At 41.7% G+C, this 23,517-nt stretch overlaps 4 protein-coding genes across 4 annotated transcripts; all 4 read right to left on the reverse strand.

The window, feature by feature from the left end:
- Positions 1-6,270: 6,270 nt before the first annotated feature.
- LOC145501414 (uncharacterized) lies at positions 6,271-6,780 on the reverse strand. The gene has a single exon (XM_081480897.1). The coding sequence runs from the start codon at positions 6,778-6,780 to the stop codon at positions 6,271-6,273; it is 510 nt and encodes a 169-aa protein (XP_081337023.1).
- A 217-nt stretch (positions 6,781-6,997) lies between these two features.
- LOC145501415 (uncharacterized) lies at positions 6,998-7,585 on the reverse strand. The gene has a single exon (XM_081480898.1). It carries the CDS (start codon positions 7,583-7,585, stop codon positions 6,998-7,000), a length of 588 nt encoding a protein of 195 aa, XP_081337024.1.
- Positions 7,586-10,349: 2,764 nt separating this feature from the next.
- Positions 10,350-20,640, reverse strand: LOC145501164 (uncharacterized). The gene is made up of 2 exons (XM_081480706.1): positions 18,869-20,640; positions 10,350-11,260 (listed from the first exon to the last, which is right to left on the reverse strand). Exons 1-2 carry the CDS (start codon positions 20,054-20,056, stop codon positions 10,424-10,426), a joined length of 2,025 nt encoding a protein of 674 aa, XP_081336832.1. The 5' UTR covers positions 20,057-20,640; the 3' UTR covers positions 10,350-10,423.
- LOC145500032 (uncharacterized) lies at positions 13,516-15,042 on the reverse strand. The gene has a single exon (XM_081479540.1). The coding sequence runs from the start codon at positions 15,007-15,009 to the stop codon at positions 13,516-13,518; it is 1,494 nt and encodes a 497-aa protein (XP_081335666.1). The 5' UTR covers positions 15,010-15,042.
- Positions 20,641-23,517: the final 2,877 nt, after the last annotated feature.

Here is a 23,517-nt window from a genome sequence, read left to right on the forward strand (position 1 = left end):
TCCTGTATTCTATATGCTCCCCAAAATCCACAAAGTTAACAATCCAGGTAGACCAGTAGTATCCTCCGTAAACAGCCACACAGAGAAGTTATCAGCGTATGTGGACAAATTTTTGAGACCTATAGCAGAAAAGCTACCATCATACATACAAGACACCACACACTTCATTAAATGAATACGGGCTTTGGGCAAGCTACCCGAAAAGTGTCATTTAACAACACTGGACATATCAAGCCTATACACGAATATAGACACAGACGAAGGGCTCACTATTGTGGAGGAAGAGCTAGGCAAAACAAACCAGAATAAGCCATCATCGAAAACATCATGTCTCCTCGAGAAAGTTCTCGAACTCAACAATTTCACCTTTGGTAATGAACATTACATTCAAATCAAAGGAACAGCTATGGGAACTAGAGTCGCACCCAACTTTGCAAACATATACGTGGGAAGACTTGAAGAAAGATTCGTGTACCAAACAGAGTGGGCAAACCATATCATAATCTGGGTACGCTTTATAGATGATATATTTCTTATCTGGAAAAGTGATCAAGACTCTTTGATTAATTTCATAAATTACCTCAACAATGTAGTACCCTCAATAAAGTTTACACACGAGATCTCGGCACATTCAGTGAATTTCCTTGATACTACCGTCCCAAAGGACAATCAAGGCAACATCAGTACAGATTTGGAAAAATAGAAAAACAATCTCTGGTTAAAAATTTGTTTAAAACAAGCTTTCGACTACCAGTCTGTAGTCTTTAATGAGTAATAGTTAGAAAGTGCAAACATTAAAATAAGAAGTGTGAAAAAGTGTAAAAAGTGTAAAAAAACAAAATTATAATAAAAACAATAAAAATGCTTGTGAGAGAGGTTCAGTTAGAAGAAACCACCCCTGGTAATCACACCATCTCCAGAAAAATTGGTAGGAATGTTCTTTGGATGGGCTGATCCTTCTGACTTACACGTTGGCTTCACAGTTTTACCTTACATCAAAGGCCTAACTGAACCTCTCTGAAGACTTCTAAGAAACAATGGAATACAAACTACAAGCAGACCCCTTAAGACATTACAACAAGAGTTTGTTTCTCCGAAATCGAGACCACCCGTGGAACTACAAACAAATGTCGTTTACAAGATCCCATGCGCCGATTGTCCGTGGAGTTATATTGGCGAGACTGGTAGATGTTTACAAACAAGGAAGAAAGAACATATTAGAAACACAAAAACCTTCAAAAAAGGTTCCAACATTGCTTCACATGCCTGGTTGAACGACCATTCCATCGACTTTGACAATGCACATGTGATTGACAGGGGAAATTTCCGTGTTAGAAAAACTTTGGAATCCTGGCACACAGCAATTACGAACCATGCTGACAATAATGCGAAACAATTACTGAGACAATATTCAATTTCATTTTGAACTTCACATTAGCATTTTTACTCGCACACAAGCATTTTTATTGTTTGTATTATAATTTTGTTTTTTCACACTTTTCTTAGTATATATTTTAACGTTCATGCTTTCTATCTATTACTCGTTAAAGACTACAGACTGGTAGTCAAAAACTCGTTTTAAACAAATTTTTAACCAGAGATCATTTTTCTATTTTTCCAAATGTCTTATCCTGGTTACTCATCTATTTTTATCAGTACAGATGTTTATCAGAAACCAACTGACACACATCCATACCTTCATTGGACATCGGCACATCCACTTCATCTGAAACAGAGCATCCCATACAGTCAAGCCTTGAGGTTGAGGCAAATATGCTCTTCAACGAGTACATTGAAGAAACGAATCAGAATATGCAGATTTCTTTGTAGCGTGTGGTTATGCACAACGCAAAGTTCTCCACTAAATGCAGAAAGTGCTTACATTGACTCAAGAGGAATGCTTGCAGACCAAAGAACGTGAAGCAACAGACCAAATCCCTCTGGTCACCACATTCATTGCAGAAATTGCTAAACAAAATTGGAACTTTCTCCAATCAGAAGAAAGACTATCGCTCATATTCAACAAACCACCTTTAGTTGCCTACCGACGAATGAAAAGTCTACGAGACAGACTTGTGCATTCAAGATTTGTAAGTTAAACACCTCAAAATCTGATACCAAAGGGGTGTAGAGCATGTGAAAGAACGAAGTGTAGTTGGTGCAATAAGATCAACCAGGCCACAACTTTCACTAGTCCCAACAAGAAGAAGAATTTTACCATATTTCATGCAGTGGACTGCCATTCGTCATGGATCATTTACATAATCGAGTGCAACATTTGCAAACTTCAATACATTGGCAAAAGTGAAACAGCATTTAACCTACAGTTAATCCATTGACGCCTGAATGAAATTGCCCGCGATCCACCCCCAATTCCCTGGCGTTTTTTGGAATATTTCTGAGCGAGTGAAAGCACAAAAATAAACTATATGCGCAGTAACCACAGACTCAAGATCAGGTTTCAAGACATCGTTTAGAGTTGAATAAATGAAGGGTCAAAATATTAAATATCAGCAAAAAGATGAGAAAACAAGAAATTATATTATTTCTTTACCGCGTGACAAAATGTCCCACAAAAGCTGAGAAAATTGACCTTGCGAAAATGAGTTAATTATTGACTCTGGAGGAGAAAAACGAAACCAAATACAACAGAATTGAATTTTTTGTACTATAACGGCTAATATTTGAGCCAAACAAAACGAAAAATAAAGGGAAGAACTCATGTAAAAATCAATCTGAAAACAAGAAATGAAGTAATTTCTTCGCCACGCGACAAACATATTACGGCGCTGCGAAAGAAAGATGAAAGTCGTAAATCAAAAAGACGACAAAAACAAGCAAATTATTTTGAGATCAGTCATATTTCAACTGTGTTAAATCAGTGGCCATTTAGTTCTTTTCTCAGCGGTTCTGTAGTAGCTGAATAAGACTCCAAAAAATATTTGAACAAAGCAAATAAACTAAATAAATGAAAAAAGAATCACTTCAAGCTAGTTTGGAATAGTGGCAAGAAGAAGAACGTGGGGCAAACATGTGCAAGTGACGATGTACGTGTTTCACTCCTGTACTGTTTTGGTCGAAATTACAAAATTTCATGTCCACATGCTTAGTCTATGGCCCAATGCTATAAATGGAAAATGAGATTGAGTTTTGATAGTGATATTTCCCCTCCAGAGGGGAAAAAGATCTGTCAGAGCCTACATTTGGGCCCAAATATAAACACAGCAAGTGACAAAGGCAAAGACGACTGAGTGCTGGAAGCACTTAATATGACAGAAAGGATTGCCTCACAACTCGAAATGATCTGCCAAACACTTGCAAGCGTGGAGAACAGACTACAGACCCGAAGGTATATTTGAGTGTTTTTCTTGTTTTGAGAGGTTGGTTAACAGCCTTCAACCTGAATTGAACACGATTAGTGAGAAATCAAGAATGATTGAAGAGAAGACAAAAGAATTTGAAAGGGAACGGAGTTTGAAAACTCAGAAATCAAGGGGCTAAAGAAAAGAGACAAGGAGAATGAAAATAAAATTAAAGAACTTGAGGATAAATTGCTGTATCAAGAGGTACATAATAGAAGAAAAAACTTGTGTTTCTTTGGAATCCCCAAATCTACTACTGGTGTTGAGAATACATTTGGTGTGATGCACACCTTTCTCAAAGAAGAGCAGGATTTGGAAAACGTAGAGAATATCGCATTCCAAAGAGCTCATTGAATTGGCGAGGTGGCACCTGGTTTAATGAATGAAAGTACGATATCATTTTTCTGGGGAGTGCACGTCTCCACAAGGTTAAGCAGCTTTTTCCAAGCTCTGTCTTCTTTCCTCCTTTTTTTGCTCTTGAACAGTGTACATGAAGCTTTGCTAGCAAACAATTTGGTTTTATGAATGTTACAACCAGAGCAATGTCAGCCAGTTCAGACTCTCAGAAACTTGATGACCTGTTAACCAAGATGGACACCCTTCTCAAGGCAAAGAACAACATGTTGCTGAAGTTGAATAAGCTGGAAGAAATTCAAGGCACAATTGTTGAAGATGTCATCAGTGTAAAACAAAGTCTACAAGATTCACAGCTAAAAATTGAGGAGAAAGTGGACCGTATGGAGACTGCCTTTTTAAAAGGGTTGATTGAAGACCTGGAGAATTGGACAAAATGTAACAACATTGTTATTTGGGCATGGAAGAAGGCAGTGAGAGAGCTCACACCTCAATGGAAGAATATATCAGGGTTACCATATTTCAAGGTCTAATGACTTTTGAAAGACAAGTTGAAGTCGTGAGAGTACAAATAACAAACATAAACAGAATGCCATTGACCCTCTTATAAGACATACTGATAAAGTGTTTATTCTTAAGCCGGCATTAAGCAAGCTTAAAGATAAGAAATACAAGAATTCACAGCTGTTCATTTGAGATGTGTCAAAGACCATAGGTAAGGAGCGAGCAAAGCTGAGGAGAGACTACCTTCCTGCAGTTAACGCCAGAAGACATGTCCAGTTTGTGTTCATACCATGAAGTGTCCCAGTTCAGATTTTGTACATAGAAGACAGTACAGAGAAGTTGAAGTCCTTTATGCTACCAAAAGAATAATTCCAGACATTGCCATTATATTGTCTTGTAAATCTAGTGTGTCTTGTTTACAAAGAAGATGGTACAGAGAAGTTGGAGTCCTTCATCCAATCAAAAGAACAATTTCAGGCAGTGGTATTATATTGTTTTGAGAATCTAGTACTTTTTGTTTACTTTCAAAGTTAGCTTAGCTTAATCTGTATTTAAATAATGTTATAAAGGGAGAAGAGAGGGCGATCGTGGCGAAAGTGTGCAGGCAACCTGGGTACAGAGGTTGTGGTAAGTACACTTCCGTGTAGGTGTATGTTTTGTTTTTGTTTTGTGTTTACAAAATTTCACTTTTCCTGTAGTTTCCAGATTCTGTTTAAGAAGTTCGTATATGTAAATTTCGTTTTTCAACTTTTGATAACACCAAAACATGTGCCCAAAAGATGACAAATCTCACATTTAAGCTGTCCAGCCTGAAATTGCTTTCATTCAATGTGAGAGGCCCTAGCAACTTCCAAAAATGTAGAGCAATTTATACTTGGTGCCGCAAACAAAAAGTTAACTCAATCTTCCTCCAGGAGACACACTCATTAACAACTACCAAAAGTAGATGAAAGAAAGAATGGGGTTTACAAATTATTTTCTCAAATGGAAGTGCTAATGCCAGAGGTGTTGCTGTGCTAATTATAGATGGATTAGATATCGTTATTCAACATGAGCTTCGAGATTTAAATGAAAGAATGTTACTGTTAAAAGCATTAATTTATGACACAAACTATTTTCTGGTTAATGTTTACAGCCCAAACAAAGATGCTGATGCAGTTAAATTTTTTCAGTATCTGTCAAGTTTATGTGAGGTGGAGCTCAAAAGTGACAATAACGTCATCTAGGTGGGGATTTTAAATGTCCGCTAGACCCAATAAAGGATAAAATTCCACATTGACATCTAGTTAACCCATAGATGCCTGCATGAAATTGCCTGCGACCCACCCCTAATTTCCCGGCGTTTTTTGGAATATTTCAGAGCAAGTGAAAGTTCAAAAATAAATCATATGCACAATAACCACAGACACGAGATCAGGTTTCAAGACATCGTTTATTCAAAGTTGAATAAATGAAGAGACAAAATGTGGCTGCTTCTAGGTAACTTCACCAGAAGAGTTTCAAACCCAAAACGATGTTTATTCACAGGTAGCGAGTAATGCTTGGCGTTCAATTTGCTTCCTTAACACTGAATTACACAGATGAATGATTTACCCAAGATAACAATCTGGATGACATAAATGAAAAGAAATAAACTTATATACTAATACATAGCCAAGAAAAGGACTAACAACAATTTGCAAAAGATACAAAAAACTGTTTCTCACCGTTTAGGTCTTTGGTAACACATGACACAATCCGATGGAAAACGATTTTGTTTACATCTAAGCACCATGCGATGTGAAAACACAAAATGGCGGAAAGCACGACTAGTGAGCTGTTACCTAGCACTTGAAGAATGTCCGCTGATACACAATCTGGCTGAACTGCAGCCACATGGCTCCCCTAATTGTTTTTTGACAATTACTTAAACCTTAACAAAGTTCTTCAACAGTCACTTGTAAACTAAACAAGGATAACATTCACTTATATTGTTCTCTTGCACAGTTTCGTTTAACATCTGGCTCCGTGATGGGGAATTCCCCGGTCACTGCACTGTTCTCAGAGGGAATCATCTTGACTCATCACAAGGTAACAGTAAAACCAACTTGTGAATTGGTCTTTCCAACGTTGTTGGAGGCTTTTGATGTCTTCCTTGGTTATCAAGCTCTCCGTCAGCCTTCAAGATTTTGACTTTCCTGACACAACCATCTTGACTTGGGTAGACATCGATGACCTTGACAAGCAGCCACTGGTTACGTGGTCCATTGTCTTCTTTGGATATCACTATATCTCCTACAGCTATGTTCCGCCTTGGTTGCATCCACTTGCAACGTGACTGCAGGTTCTGGAGAAACTCTCGATGCCACCTAAACCAAAACTGGTTGGCCATGTACTGTACTCTACGCCACCATTTACGGCAGTATAGATCTGCTCGCTGGAACTTACCAGGAGGCGGAAGCACAAGTTTCTGTTTCAGAGTGAGCAAATGGTTTGGAGTTAGAGGTTCCAGTGCCTCTGGATCATTCAGGTCATTGACAGAGAGTGGTCTGGAATTAACTATACTCTCAACTTCCGTCATGGGGTTCTGAACGCCTCATTGTCCAATTGGGTACCACTATGACAAGTAGAGTTTCCAATGCGCAATGAACTGTTCCTATAAGACGTTCCCATACCCCACCCATGTGACTTGAATGAGGTACGTTCATCTGAAATGGTATCCATTTGCAGCCATTCTCCACAAGGTACTCCTGCAACTGCACTTGATCCATTTCTTCTAAGGCTGCCTTTAACTCATTTCATGCTCCAACGAAGTTTGTCCCTTGGTCGCACCGTAGTTGTCTCACCGGGCCACGTCGGCTGAGAAAATGGCTTAACACATTCATAAAGGAAGAGGTGTTTAGGGAGTTGGCTGTCTCCAAGTGTACACTTCTGCTTGCCATACAGGTAAATATGACCCCGTAACGTTTTACTTCGCTTCTTCTCTCTTTGATTAGAAAGGGCCTGAAGAAGTCAACAGCACAGTATGAGAATGGTGGCGATGGTTCAACTTGATCTATAGGTAGGTCTGACATCTTCTGAGTCTCCAGGGGATGATGCAATTTTCTGCAAATTACACCCTGTGATATGCAGTTTGACATGGCTGAAGAACCACCGACTATCCAGTAACCTCTCTGTCGTAACTCGTTTTGAGTGATTCCTCTTCCCATGCGGTTCACCTTAGCATGGCAGAATTTGATTAACAAATCCATAATTGGACTCTTCCGTGGAAGCATTACTGGATGCTTTGTTACAACCGGAAGATTGGCTCGTTTGATGCGACCACCGACACGCATGAGGCCATCTTTATCCAAGAAGTGATCCAGATGGTACAAACAACTGGACATCTTGATAGTTTGATTTCTCTGTTTTGATAATTCTCTAGTTGATGCTTCTCCAACCACTTTAAGCTTCACTAGAACTTGGATTTCTTCATAGAAATGTTCTCATTGAACAATCTTGAGGACTTCCTTTTCGGCAAACTGAAACTCTGTAAACGTAACTGATGCCTTTGGCAACGGTCTAACGCACTTTGCATTCTCTTGTTCGCTCAACTTAACCTTTCTGCTTTTCAGTTTGGACTTGAGTTGCAGACACAAGGCAACTACCTTCAGAAGATGCCACCAGCTTGATATGTGGGCTAAACGGTCCAACTTGAATGGATCAGGGTAGTGAGTAGCTGCACTATCCACACGAGACATGAAGACGTTTCCTTTCTTCACTTCAGGATCATCTTCTTTCACTTGAACCTCTTCCTCCTTTAGGGGTTTGAAGACACCTTCTTTCCAAAGAAACTCTGGCCTGAATAACCACGTGGAACCCTGCAGCAACTGTGAAGCGGTAAGACCATGAGATGCATGATCCGCAGGATTGCTTTCTGTGTCAACATACATCCATGAACTAGGGTTTGTGAGGTCTCTGATCTGCTATACACGATTAGCAACATACAGGTGAAACCTCCTAGCTTCATTGTTGACATAGCCAAGGGCGATTTTACTATCCGTCCAAAAGTACTCTGACATCTCTGTAGGGAAGTTCTTGATGGAGGAATTCGTTCATCTTGGCTGAAACGGTGGCTGCGGCCAACTCTAGCCTTGGAACTGTAAGCTGCTTCAGCGGGGCAACTCTAGCTTTGCCAATGACAAATGAACACTAAGCTTGATCTTTTTCATTAACGAGGCATAGCAATGAACACTGTCCATAACCCTCAAGGCTCACATCAGAAAAATGATGCAACTCTCACACCTGAATCTCTCCAAAGTTCTCTGGCTTAAAGCATCTTTGAATTTCCAACTGTTCTAAGCTCACGACATCATGACGCCACTTCTCCCACTCGGAACGCAGATTTTCTGGAACTGGGCTATCCCAATCAAGCTTGTCTTGACACATTTGCTGAAGAATTTGTTTTCCCTTTAATGTCACAGGTGCTACATAACCACTGGGATCATAAATGGTGTTAACCGTTGAAAGTATGCCCCGACGTGTAAAGGGACGATCGTGCATTTCAATACGAAATTGGAAACTGTCATTTTCCACACACCGTATCGCTCCTAAGGCACACTCCAAGGGGAGTGGGTCGACCTTTAGATCTGACTCTAACACTCTGAGCACGTTCTTCAATTGGGAATGCTTCAAAAAACTTCTCTTGTTTGATATGATCTTGTGCAGTTTAAGTCCTGCCCTGGCGCAGGTGCCTTGACTTGCTTTTATTAAGGCAACTGCTTCCTCAACCGTGCGAACTGACTTGAGACCATCATCCACATAGAAGTCTCTTCGTATAAACTCCGCGGCCTCTTTGCCATACTCAGCTTCACCATCATCTGCGGCTTTCTTCAGCCCAAAGTTGGCGCAGCCAGGGGAGCTGATGTACCTTCATTTTGTATTCAACAACTTCCTTCTTTGGATCTCCATCTTCCCACCACAGGAACCTTAATAGATCCCAATGTTCTTCTGACACCATGAACTGATGAAACACTCTTGATGTCAGTCATAAATGCCAGTCTTTCTTGTCTAAATCTACACGATTCCTAGCAAAGTGTTCAATTGGTCAGGACCTTGTAATAAGTGGTCATTAAGGCAAACCATCAAACTGTGCAGAACAATCAAAGACCACTCTGATTTGGTCCTTCTTTCTTGGATGATAGACTCTAGTGCGGGGCACGTAGTTAATCCTTCCATCTTGAACTTTCAGATGGTCTGGTGGTACTTTCTCTGCACACAGGTCAATCACATCCTTCATGAACACTCGGTAATCTTCAAGAAACTTGGGATTTTTCTTGAACCTCGCAAACAACTGGTGCCATCTCTTAACAGCAAGCTGATGATTGTATGATAAAGACAGTCTTTCCATCTTCAAGGGTAGAGGCATTTCATAGTGACCATCTGCTCTCTTTACAATACTGTTTTCCAGAATTGAGAGAAACCTTTTGTCTTCCACTGAATAAGATTTGCTCCTCGTAGAACCTTCTACAAAGTCCGACTCCAGAACCTTGATAATCCTTTGTGGGTTGATAATTTCCTTTACCTTGGTTGAAAAGGCAAAGTGTTCATGGGCTTCACTGATAACTATTTTATTGCACACTGCTTCACTCTTGTCACTTTCATTTGTAGACTTGCAAACCTTGCCGACTATTCCCCATCCCATGAGGGATCTTTGACCATATGGATCATCATCTTTTCCAACGACAAGTTCTCGGGGCCTCACAATACTTGGGCAATTGTTTCCAATAAGCAGAGAGATCTCAACATCAGGTTCATACTGCATTAGCTTATCGGCAATAGGGTGTAGATGTTCCCACTCCTGGGCAACACTGGCCTTCGGAATCTGCGACCTACTTGCTGGGATGGAATCTCGTGTGAATAACATAGGCAACTTCACAGCATGCTCCCGGTTAAAGTCCAACACTTCAAGTCCACATATTCGGCTACTTGGTGTGTGTACATTTCGCTCCTGGACTGTTGTCAGCAACAAGTCCGTAGGTGATCCTTGTAAGTCCAGCTGCTCACATAAACTCTGCAACACAAAACTCACATTAGACTGGTCATCCAGTACTGCATACTGCAAAACTTCTTGACTGGGTTTACTTATGTGACGAACCCACACTGGCACAATCATGGCATGATCTGAACGTTTCTCTTGCTCTGGGATGGTACAAACATTTGTACAGTTTGAAATAACCTCAGCATTACCTTTCGTTTGGTGAAGACACGTTGGATGTATTGCAGAACAAACATAACACAAGTTTGTTCTTACAGGATGCTGCTTGGTGTTGTCTGCTAGAAGCACAACCAAAACACAGAAACTTCCCAAAGAAAAAGTCCTTCCTTTCTCTGAGGGGCATCTCAGCAAACTTCTTATATTTGTCTAAATGATGATGTTCCTTGCAAAACAGACGGGCTTGTTCTTTCTTGCCCTGATTCTGGACGTTTAAGATCTTGTTTTGATCAGTTCCTTGAGTTGCGAAGGAATTTACTTCTCTGCCCTTGGTAGACCTTTTTGTGTTGTCAGTGGGTTTCACAGTGTCCCTTGTTTTAGTCAGGTCTTCAAGCTCAGGTATGTTTGCTTTCTCAGCACAATCTTTCACAAATGCCGCAAACTCAGTGAAAGGTGGATAGGCTCCATCTCCCTTCTCTGCTCTACACTTCTTCACAATTCCTCGCCATTTACTTTGGAGTTGGACAGGCAGCTTTGACAGAATCTTAACATTTTCTCTGGCAAAGTCTAACACTTCAAGACTAGGAGTAGTTTCTCTGGCAGCTTTTATTTTTTCAAGGAAGTCAGAAAGATCCCTTAGAGTCTCTGCATCCTTGATACCAACTTTCGGCCAATTTTGTAACTTGTTTAGGAAAGCTGAGCCAACAACATTGCAATTACCATATCTTTCTTTCAGCAATTTCCTAGCAGACTGATAAGCCTCATCAGTTCCAATCAACAGGTACTGGTCAACAACTTGTTTGGGTTTTCCTGAGAGGTATTGATTTAGGAAGTTCAATTTTGCTTGAGCATCCATTGTAGCGGCCGCCTTTCTATGCAGAACGGGGCGCGAGAAACATTGGTACGATCCACACGTCTAACAGTTCTACTCCGGTTTATTTTCCACGGTGTTGGGACGAATTATTACAGCTTGAACATGTTAAAGTTCAAAGTAAGGCATGACAGGATTTCCTTACCACAATGTCCGGATAAGATTGTCAAAGACTGTAATGGAATGTACTCAGGAATGGCTTCGGGTGAAGCTTGAGTAAACAGGTAACGAAGCTACAAATACACACTGAAAATACACGGACGTTGCGAAAACATTCTCCTAGCACGAGGAACCCTTTTTTTTTAAGTCCCGTATTAGAACTAGGGGATGACGGGATGCGTAACGCAACACTGAACGACTGAGAAGGCGTTACATGGCTCCCCTCATACATTGTAAGAATGTATGAAGTTACAATAACAAATATCAAACAGAATAAGTTCTATCAATTTCAATCATTCCTATATGAAGGAACAGTTCAGGCTCCCCGACGGGGTCGTACTCTGGTAATAAAGGTTTCTTCATCAGCACACTGAATCAGTCGTCCCTTTCATCTTCATTTGGACGGTAAATCAGGACCAACTTGTGGATAGGTCTTTCAAAGAACTTCTTTGTTCCAGACTTGGTGACAAGGAGGAGGACCTTGCGTACAAGCCCATCTTCACTGGGATAGACTTCCGTCACTTTGGCAAGTGGCCACTGGTTTCTAGGGGAGGAATCATCGCGAATAAGGACAATATCACCAACTTGGCTGTTAGGACTGACATCATTCCATCTCTGGCGTTTCTGTTGTAGCAAGCAGTATTCTCGTTTCCAGCGGCGCCAAAATTGATCTGACAGGTATTGAACCCTTCTCCATCTCCGTCTTGAGTAGAGATCCGGTCGCGAGAAATTGCCCGGAGGGGGCAATACTACTTTTGCCTTGAGAGTAAGCAGATGATTTGGGGTGATTGGCTCAGGTGACTCTGGATCTGATAAATTGTCCACAGTGAGCAGGCGGCTGTTCACGATGTTTTCTGCTTCAGTAAACAGAGTTCGAAGGGTCTCGTCATCAAGCTGTTGGGCGTGGTCATCTAGGAGACCGGCCAGGACTGAGCGTACAGTACGAATAAGTCGCTCCCATATGCCGCCCATATGGGATGCGCATGGCACGTTCATCTTGAACTCGATGAGGTCGCAATCTTGGGTTAGGAGGAAGTTCTTAACAGAATCGACGTTTACTTCTCTCAGTGCAACGTTGAGCTCATTTTTCGCTCCTATGAAGTTTGATCCTTGATCACATCTCAATTCACGGACTTTGCCTCTTCGGTTGATGAATCGTCTGAGTGCATTAATGAACGCATCAGTTTCCATCGAGTTTAAGGTTTCCAGACATATAGCCCGGGAACTAAGGCAAGTGAAGATTAGTCCCCAGCGCTTTAGCTCTTTCCGGCCCTCTTTGATGTACCAAGGGCCGAAAATGTCCATACCGGAGTATGTGAAAGGTGAAGCTGGAGTAACACGTTCTTCAGGAAGGTTCGCCATCTTTTGGACTTGGGCGGGTGCGCGGAGCTTGCGACAGATGATGCACTTTCGGAGCTGCTGTGAAACAGAGGCATGTCCGTTTATAATCCAATAACCGGCTTGTCTAAGTGCATTGTGCGTTATACCGCAGCCTTGATGATGTTCTTGACTGTGGTACTGTCTGATCAGAAGTTCAGTTATGTGACTCTTCTTGGGCACAACAATGGGATGTTTAACTTCATACGCTAAGGTAGCTTTCTGGAGTCGGCCCCCTACTCTGAGCATTCCTTTTTCGTCAAGAAATGGGTCAAGCCGAAAGAGTGAACTGGTTTGCTTCAACTTTCCATTTCTGGTGTGAGCATTCTGGCGGTTCCGGAACATGGGATCTTTGCCGCTATGGTTTTGGAGTACTTGAATCTCCTTGCCAAAGTACCAAAACTGTACTGACTTGAAAATTACTTCTTCTGCTACGCGCATTTCTTCCATGGTTGGAGGACCAGAAACAGGCCTTTAATGGTACTGTTTGTTGGGACGGTTCCTTTCAATCAATCTCTGGATACAAACAATGCTTCTTTTCAGGCAACTGAGGGACGATGAATGAGTGAAGCGTTCCAACTCTAAAACTTCTGGAAAGGCTTTCTCTTCTTTGTTTTCAGGCCTGACTTGGTTGGAGATAAGGACAGCTGTATTGACTTTCTTTACTTCCGCATCTTCAGGGCTCAGATCAAGGACTGGATCGAAGTTCACCAAAATCACATCTGTTTCCCACAAGAAACTCGGGCCTTTGAACCACAGTTCATGTTCTGCAAGTTGTTTGGCGGTTGTGCCTCGTGAGGCAATGTCAGCTGGGTTGCTAGCGCTGGAAAGATGGTGCCACTGTTCTGGTTTTGATCTTTCATGGATGTGATGTACACAGTTTCCCACATACGTATGGAAACGCTTCGCTTGTTACGTATGTAACCCAAAACGACGGAGGAGTCCGTGTAAAATACTTCTACTGGATCTTTGTAGTTGAGCTCTCTGCTGAGGATGGAGACCACGTTGACCGAAATTACTGCAGCAGTAAGTTCACGCCGTGGAGTTGACATTGGCTTCAGTGGTGCAACTCGAGCCTTCCCCATTAGGAAACTGACGTGTACCTGGTTCGAGCTGTTTACAAGTCGGAGGTAAGTTACTTGGCCAAGTCCTACATCACTGGCATCGGAGAAACTGTGTAACTCTAAAACGATTGGTTCGCCAAACCCGTGGGCTTTGACGCATCTTGGAATCATAATTTTCTCTAGGAGAGGTAGTTCTGACCTCCATTTTTCCCACTGTGAGTGGACATGGCTTGGTACGGGGTCATCCCAATCGATGCCGTCATGGCACAGTTCTTGAAGTAACTGTTTTCCCACTAAGATGACTGGTGCCACTATCCCTAACGGATCGTACACCGAACTCACGGTTGAAAGAATTCCCCTACGGGTGAGAGGTTTATCCTTAAGTTCTATGCGGAATCCAATCGTATCAGATTCAATGCACCAGTAGGTACCCAGTGAACGCTGGACAGGTAAGATGTCGTGACGAAGATCAAGATCCTTCAGGTCTTTGGAACGATCTTCAGCGGGCATGGCTTCCAGTACGGTCTTACTGTTACTAGCAAATTTGTGTAAGCGTAAGTTAGCGGCTGCACACATGGCTTTCGTGTTCCTGATGATATCGATAGCACTTTCAGGTGTAACAAAGGACTTTAATCCATCATCAACGTAGAAGTCTCGTTGAAGAAAGTCTGCAGCTGCCTGGCCAAATTGCTCTCGACCGGCTTCAGCTGTGGGTCTTAGACCAAAATTGGCGACGCCTGGCGAAGAGATGGCTCCAAAGAGATGGGCATTCATCCGATATTCACAAATTTGGCCATTCAGATCATTGTCTTTAAACCATAGAAATCTCAGAAAGTTTCTGTGTTCTGGGTTAACATGAAAACTGTGAAACATCTGTTCGATGTCGCATGTTACTGCTGTTTCTTCTTTTCGAAACCTTGAGAGTACACCAACGAGACCATTCATCATGTCTGGTCCTTGCAAGAGATGTCTGTTGAGCGACTGATCTTGGAAGACAGCGCTGCAATCGAAGACTATTCGTATTTGATCTGGTTTCTTGGGGTGGTAGACATCAAAATGTGGCAGGTACCAGACTTTCCCAGCATTGGTCTCCAGTTCCTCTGGTGGGACGAGACTGGCATGGTTCTTGTCAAAGATCTTCTGCATGAACTCAGTGTAATGTTTTAGTGTCTTGCCATTTTTAAGGATTTTCCTCTTGATGGCAAGTAGCCTTTTCAGACATTGTTCACGATTGTTTGGCAAAGTCACATCATCTGTTTTGAATGGTAAAGGCATTTCCCAATTTCCCGTTTGATTCTTGTGGATGCTGGTAGTGAGAATATTACAGAAACGCCTGTCTTCCACGGACTCACTCTTTTCAGTGCCAGGGATGTTTCGGGTGTGGTGAAGTTCACTGTAGTCCAATTGCATCATTTCTCCGACTTGCTGTGGCGAGGTAACATCTTTAATGTAGTGCCTTGTGGCAAAGGAGATCACAGAAACTTCTTTGGAACTGTTGCTAGTCGGCACATCGAAGTGGTTCTGAGGGATTTCTCGCTGTATCGTAATGCAATTAACTGTTGCACAGTTCACACTATCTTCTCTCTTGTGTAGACACACAGGACCGATGATTGTCCAACCGAACTTATACTCTTCAGCCCAAGGCTCATCTTCTCTGCCATAGATGATACTCAACGGCTGGAAGGCAGATGGAATGTTACGACCAATTAATATTCCAATCTCTGTACCAGGATGGTGATGTATGCGATGAGCCACTTCTTCTAAATGCTTCCAACACCTGGCTACTTCTGGTGTTGCAATGTCTTCTTGACTGGCTGGAATTGTATCTTGAGAGTAAGCAAATGGAACTTTAATAGGCTTGTGTAGATTGTCAATGTCCTGGATGTGTAATCCATTCACTTTCTGAGTGCGGACACTGTTTACTCCTGTAATCGTGTTTATTTCAAAGTTTACATCTTGGCCCTTAACTCCTAGCTGTTCGAGAAGGGTATCTGTAACAAAAACATCTGTCGACTGGTCATCCAGTACTGCATAGGTTGGTACCTTCACTGAGGGATTGTCTTGGTGGAAGACTTCAAGAAGAACTATTTGCGCACAAGAGCGTGCTGGCTGGTTTTGTCCACAAACTTGAGAACAGGCAGAATTAGCTTGGCTAATGTGTTTCTTTTCATGTCGGGTCGGATCATGAAGTATAGTGGCGTGTTTCTGTTGGCAGATCTTGCACTGTAGCTTGTCTCTGTTGCAGTCTTTGGAGATATGCCTGTTAGAGCTGACACACTTGAGACAGATCCTGTTCTTCATCAAGAAGTCTTTGCGCTCTTCATAGCTGAGCCTTTGGAACTGCTCACAGTCATTCATTGCATGGGACTTCATCTTGTGATAGAAGCAGTATGTATCAGAGTCAGGTGGAGTGGTATGGCCTGGTTGCTGAGGGGTTGGCAAGTTGCTTGGTGGAGTGGTTCTCAGGTTTGGTTGCTGAGCTTGGATTGCTGCCACTTGCGATTCTTTGTCAACAAGGTTTAGTTCACTGTCGTTGCCTGAAGGTGATGCGAATGTCAAAGCAACATTTGAATTTCGGCTACGACGAAATTGGCAACCTGCAGGCTTGCCTCGGTCAGGGGTTGTGGAGCCAGTTGTTCCTGGACTTTGCAGAATTTGAGGGATGTTTGTCCTTTCTGCATGGTAGCGTACTTCTTCAGCAAACTCTTCAAAGGATGGGAAGGCATCTTTTCCTTTCTTTCTCTGAAGCTTTAACACTTTATCTGACCACTTTGCTTTAAACCACCCAGGTAGCTTTTCAACTAAGACTTGAATTTGTGAAGGGTAACTGAGAACTTTGAGACTTTCAATATGCTTGCTTGCGATTTTTACTTGTTGCAAGAAATCACTGAACTCTTCCAGACCAGTTGCATCGTTTGGTCCGACCTTAGGCCAAGTTGTTAGTTTCTTTTCAAAGTCTGTGCTGATAATGGCAGGGTTACCAAAACATTCCTTGAGGATTTTGCGTGCTTCCTGGTATGCACTTTCGGGGTCTTGTACTAGGTATTGTAATTGTTCCACAACCTTTTTGGCTTTACCACCCAAGTATTGGTACAAGAGATGTAACTTCTGTCTAGCTGTAACTGGTGCAGAATCAATTAGACTTTCAAATGCATTTTCCCACAAGAAGAATTTAGTTTTGTCCCAGTCGTTGCCTTCAAAAACATCAGGTGTCGCCTGTGGTAGTCGCTGTAACTGGGTAATCTTTGCAAGGGTATCCGTAAGTTGGGCTGTGTAGCTTTGTGATACTGGAAGAAACGGGGTTACAGGTGGCGGAAAGAAGGCTGGACGGTTTCCACAGAAGCCCTTTGGTGTAGAAGGATGGTACTCTGACTGTGCAGTGGTGATTGCTGGAATAATCGGGGGGCGCTGACCTCCAATGCTGAAGCTGGTGGTAGTGTAAACAGATGAAAATGGACACAAGGTTCTCCTGGGTTCTTGAACTGGCGGTACCAGTGGTGCTTGGGGCAGTGCGTTGTGTGAAGTTGGAAGCTCTGGTTGAGGGTGTAGCACGTGAATTGAAGGTGACGAAGATGTGACCGATACATTGTTTGTTGCTGGCGTTACTGGGGTAGAAGATGTTAAGATGGGAGCCTCTGGTGTGGAGGTCAACCCGGCTTCCTCGTGGTAGTTCAGAAAGGCATCAATAGGATCGTGCAGAGTAGTGGGCAGCAGAGGTTGTTGTTCGTCATCTAGTTGATTCTCTTCGTCGATCGCTTTTTTGTATACAGCTTCTTGGGCTGCGATTTCTTCAAGTTCCTTTTGGATCCTTAACTGCTCTAACTTACTTTCTTGTTCTGCGATGACTGGTGAGAACTTGAGTTTCTCTTTTAGAGCGGCCTTTTTGGCCTGGCAGGCAATAAGTGTCTCCCTGGATAAACTTTTGCTGGACCCTGATTTAGTAGAGGTTCGCGATCGGCTTGACTTTCGTGAGTAAATAGATTTACTATCCTCTTCAAGCCTTTTAATTTCTTGCACGGCGGTAGTGTGTGCAATTTTCCAGGCATCATATATGTATGACTGTTTATTCGAGGCACGCTGACATTCGCTAGTCTCGTCTGACAATTCAATCCAATCATCAAAAGCTTGTTGGACTTCGTCTACATCTCTAGCTGTTTGTGCAATTTCCCTTCTGATTTCATCAGGGCTTTTACAATCACGCACAAAACCTTCAAAACTTCTTAACTTTGCTCGCAGCTCGTGCTCACAGGCTAACGCAGCTTTTTTCTTTAAATCACACTGATATTCTCTTCCTTTGGACATGAGGGTCCTGGATCTAGTTTCACTACCATCGTGCTCGAGATTGTCTGTATCACTGGGCAAAATTTCGACTTCATTTGAATTAAACGAAGGTTCTTCGAACGAAGCAATAGGAAAAGGACTAACCTTCGTTCCTGTCGAAGCGATAGGCTCTTCTGATGTTGATCTGGGAATTTCTGTTTCCTTGTCCGGTTCGGTGACATCTTGTTTTGAAGCGAAGGTCAACCCAATGCCGGTGTCTTCGTGTTTATCTCCTTTCTGTTCTTCCGATTGCATGATGCTTATGAGGTTCTTTCGAGTGTTCACTAGTCTTTGACTGTAGCGGCCGCCTTTCTATGCAGAACGGGGCACGAGAAACATTGGTACGATCCACACGTCTAACAGTTCTACTCCGGTTTATTTTCCACGGTGTTGGGACGAATTATTACAGCTTGAACATGTTAAAGTTCAAAGTAAGGCATGACAGGATTTCCTTACCACAATGTCCGGATAAGATTGTCAAAGACTGTAATGGAACGTACTCGGGAATGGCTTCGGGTGAAGCTTGAGTAAACAGGTAACGAAGCTACAAATACACACTGAAAATACACGGACGTTGCGAAAACGTTCTCCTAGCACGAGGAACCCTTTTTTTTTTAAGTCCCGTATTAGAACTAGGGGATGACGGGATGCGTAACGCAACACTGAACGACTGAGAAGGCATTACATCCATCGGTTTACAATCAATAAGGGTACTAAAGGAACTGTTCCAGGCAGGATACTGAAGGGGATCTCCATTAAAGACTGGAATTGAAATCTTAGGCAGCTGACCTGAGATAGCTAAGTGCCTGTTCACTTGGTTCTGTTCTACAGTGGCGGCCACTAATTTGCTACTCGTTTCCACTAGTTTATCCATGCATTTCTCTAAGATACTACTGCCTGGTGTGAAGGTTGCTGCTTGGGGGCATAGTGCACTACACCTTTGGGGACTTGGTGTTGTCTGAGCCCCATCTACTTGAGACACAGTGTAAATTGGATCCTGATGAACAGGAGTCTGTCCAATGTCACCAACAACTGGAATAGATTTGAGGAAATTTTCCATATCCTTATCTTTATCGACTGGAGCAACTAAGTCCAGGTTCTGTTCAAGGTCAATCATTTCTTCCCTTTCTTCCGTTAGGCAAACATTAAGCTTAGCTTGATTTTGAGCAAGTTCACTTTTCAATCTCAGTTCTTCCAACTTTTGCTCTTGTTCTAATTTCATTAACTCAACCCTCTTTTGTTCAACCTTCAACTTTCGCTCTTCCTCTGCAAAAGCCAACTTGGCCTTTAAGGCAGCTTCTTCTTTCCGCAATTTAAACTTTTCAGTCTTGACACTGCTGGTGGAACTGCGTTTAGATTCGAGGCTGTCTTTATCTTTTGAAGAGACACAACTTGAGCTCTTGGAGCTCCATGCAACAGATCTAGACTCGATTTTCTGATGCTCAACAATTTCTAGATGTTTAATTTCTGCTTTGATGTCTGCTTCAAAGCTTGACCACTCTTGTTCGGTTTCTCGTATGACTCCTTCAATCTCGTCCAAACTTTCACCAGGAATAACAAACTCCTTAATTCCACCAACAATATCTTTAAATTCGGCATAGATAACTTGCGCCTCGCTTAACCCTTTCTTAAATTTAGAAAGTTCAACTGACTGACCTCTTTGCAGTAGTGTAGCTCTCATTCGCTTCACCAGCTCACTTCTCTTTGCCTTCAAATTACCTTTCTTCGCATCCATTACGTAATGGCAACCTTTCGTCGTCATGGGACGCCTCCTTACATCTTCTTCATGTGGACCATCGAGAACTTTCTCATTGTTACTTGCTGGTGGTATGTGTGGATCTCCTCCGAAACTCGTATCATCCCTGCCGGACATTTCGGCGGTGTTAACGATTGTTATTGTGGCTGCTTCTAGGTAACTTCACCAGAGGAGTTTCAAACCCAAAACGACGTTTATTCACAGGTAGTGAGTACTGCTCGGCATACAATTTGCTTCCTTAACACTGAATTACATGGATGTATGATTTACCCGAGATAACAATCTGGATGACAAAAATGAAAAGAAATAAACTTATATACTAACACATCGCCAAGAAAAAGACTAACAACAATTCGCAAAAGATACAAAAAACTGTTTCTCACTGTTTAGGTCTTCAGTAACACATGATACGATCCGATGGAAAACGATTTTGTTTACATCTAAGCACCACGTGATGCAAAAACACAAAATGGCGGAAAGCATGACTAGTGAGTGGTTACCTAGCACTTGAAGAATGTCTGCTGATACACAATCTGGCTGAACTGCAGCCACACAAAATATTAAAAGATATCAACAAAGAGAACTCAATTTGATGTGTAAAACTGATGTGAAAACAAGAAATTACATTATTTCTTTACTGCACAACGAAATGTTCCACAGAAGCCGAGAAAATTGAATATGCAAAAATGAGTTTATTACTGACTTTGGAGGACAAAACGAAACCAAATACAACAAAATTTGTATTCTTTCTCTATAACAGCTAACATTTGCAAAAATGACAAAAAATAAAAGCGAAAGACGCATGTTAAAATCAATCTGAAACCAAGAAATAAATAAATTCTTTGCTGCACAACGGAATATTACAGCGCTGCAAAAGAAACATGAAAGTTGTAGGTCAAAAAGAGGACAAAAAAGCCAATTATTTTTAGATAAATCGTATTCCAATTGAATTAAATTAGTGCCCACTGAGATCTTTTCTCAGGAGTTCTGTAGTAGCTGAATAAGACTAAAAAACATATTTGAACGAAGCAAATAAACTGAACAAACAAACCGTGGAGGTCACCATGAATTAAATATGCAGAAATCCAGCGTGCAAAAATACTATTCACTTTTAAAACCTAAAATTCCCAAATAAAAGCAGCCAAATGAAAGAAACTTGACAGGAACTTCGATAACAATAAATTTTCACTTAAGATAGGGCAAAAAAAACCTGAAAGCAAGAAAATGTTCAAGAAAATGTTCAAAATTTCACAGACGTGCTTTGCTGCATGACAGCATGTTCAAATTAATTCTTCATGCGAAAGTGAAAGCTTTAGTTTTTGCCGATGAGTTTTGCAGTTATATTATCAGTTGTGACTTTATCAGTCGTTCCAAAAGTAATGTTCTAAAGTCCAGAAAGCTGCTTTAAATCCATGATCTGTATTCAAAACTCACTTGAAAGTGCACCAATTGTCATGTTTTTGCAGAGGCTGAAGGAAAGAAAAATTCTTCACCAGAAAGGTTTGATGACTCTGTACACCTTGATCTTCCATTATGAGGCCACCTAAACATTTATTTGTTTTTTCCTTTCCATTTTAAGTCCCAAAGAAGTAATTTCCCAGCTTTAGCAACAAAAACAAGACCCTGGAAGTTTTTAGATTTGGCATGATTACCTGCACTTTTCGAGCGCATCATTTTAAGACGGAAAACCTTCTTTCTAGGACCCCTAAACTCCTCTAAAAATGTGCTCAGAAAGTCGACTCTCATTGGTTTATTTGCTCTTAACAACAATAGAACCAAAAAGTCTTCAGGGAGGGTAGGAAAGGCAATTGTCCTCATGTGCTTTTTTATGGCCAGTTACGGCTGGCACATGCATTTGGGGGGTGGTTTTCACACGGCCGGTTACGGCAGGCACAGGTGTCAACAGGTTAACTCAATTGAAAATATTCAAAGTGAATTCGGTCTCCATGACATTTGATGTATTAAAAACCCTACTACTCTCAGTTTCACTTGGAGCAAAAGCTCCCCTTTAATATTTTGTAGGCTTGATTACTGGTTGATCTTAGATAATTTACCTGATTTAGTCTCACAGGTTGACATTTGTGACCGTGTATGGGAAAACATCGTGGGAGGCGCGGTGGCCTCATGGTTAGTGTGCTCGTCCCCAGAGCAAGTGGTCTGGGCTCAAACCCTGGCCGGGGACATGGTGTTGTGTTCTTGGGCAAGACACTTAACTCTCATAGTGCCTCTCTCCACCCAGGAGTATAAATGGGTAATGGCGAATTGTTGGGGAAACCTAACAAATTGTAGGGGACTGACCTGGATGGACTAGCATCTTGTCCAGGGGGAGTAGAAATACTCCTAGCTGCTTCATGCTACAGAAACCAAGATAAGCTCCAGGGGTTATGAGCCATTCGGCTCCAAAGCTTCACACTGAAAAACATACCTTGACGCTTATCCGTTGGATGGGCAAAAGCCATATGTTAGTCATCTTTTAGAAAGTTTTTTTAAAAACAGTAGAGGCATTAGCTCAGCGGTTAGATGTTAGCATCAGGCCATTAGAATGGAGAGTGCAACCGTTAGCAAGAGACATGTATCCGATAGTTGTTAGCATGACTTTAACCGAGAGCATCTGTTAGCATGGTTGGGGAAGTCGTTAGGATCCGTTAGAATAAACTAGCATCCGCTAAACAGGTAACGATTCCGTTAGAATGGCATGACACATGTTGAAGTAGAATGTGGTAGCCTAACACAGTGTGAAATGAGAGCAGCTCTTGGGGATTATTTTTTTTGATGCCCTGATGATTGATAAATACAACTCGAATGAAGTTCAATAAAGCTTTCATACTATAATTATTATATACGATCCAAAACAAAACCTGTTTGCAGCTTTTGAAAACAGAAACGACATGTAAAACCATAACAACAATTGTCATTATACGAACTGTTTAAGTTATTCGGCAAAGTCTGGTTCTTTCAAGAGCTTGTAACCTTTTACTGTAATTCGTGAACCAACGAAAGTTAAAAATACCTTACAACTGCCATGAACGGACGAAACAAACACAGAGAAAACTCAATCAAAATGGCCATGCAATGAATAAAGATGTTCTGCAAAGTACACAGTGATCACATGTCAACAACTTCAATTCACAAAGTGAGGGTTCAAAAATTTGCATAGAGTTGTTTACATCTTTCAAGATGTGAGAAACGGCCATATTCCAGCAGAAAGTTTGGTGAATATTTTGATAGACTGTTGTCTGACTCTGAATCAGAAGAAACAAATTTTAAACTACATGTATGTGACAAAAACAACTTTATCTGATGAAACCAGCGCCAACAAAATGCCCGTCGCTTTGAGACTAGCGTCATGACTTCAAAAGGTACCACTTTGCATGCTCTGTCAAGAAAGCGTAATCTTTCACAAATCCACAGCTGGATAACACAGTTACTTTTGAGAAAAACCTAGACAAAGTCATTGTGCAAAAATAAGTGCTAGTGACAAATCAATTTGAGTAAAACAATAAAAAATGTTCACCCTGACACGCAGGTTTAACAACGTTAGGTTCGCAGCCCGCACGATAATAAAGGACTCGAATTCT

The sequence above is a fragment of the Orbicella franksi genome, chromosome 10 (assembly GCF_964199315.1).
Source record: "Orbicella franksi chromosome 10, jaOrbFran1.1, whole genome shotgun sequence".
Lineage (NCBI taxonomy): Eukaryota > Metazoa > Cnidaria > Anthozoa > Scleractinia > Merulinidae > Orbicella > Orbicella franksi.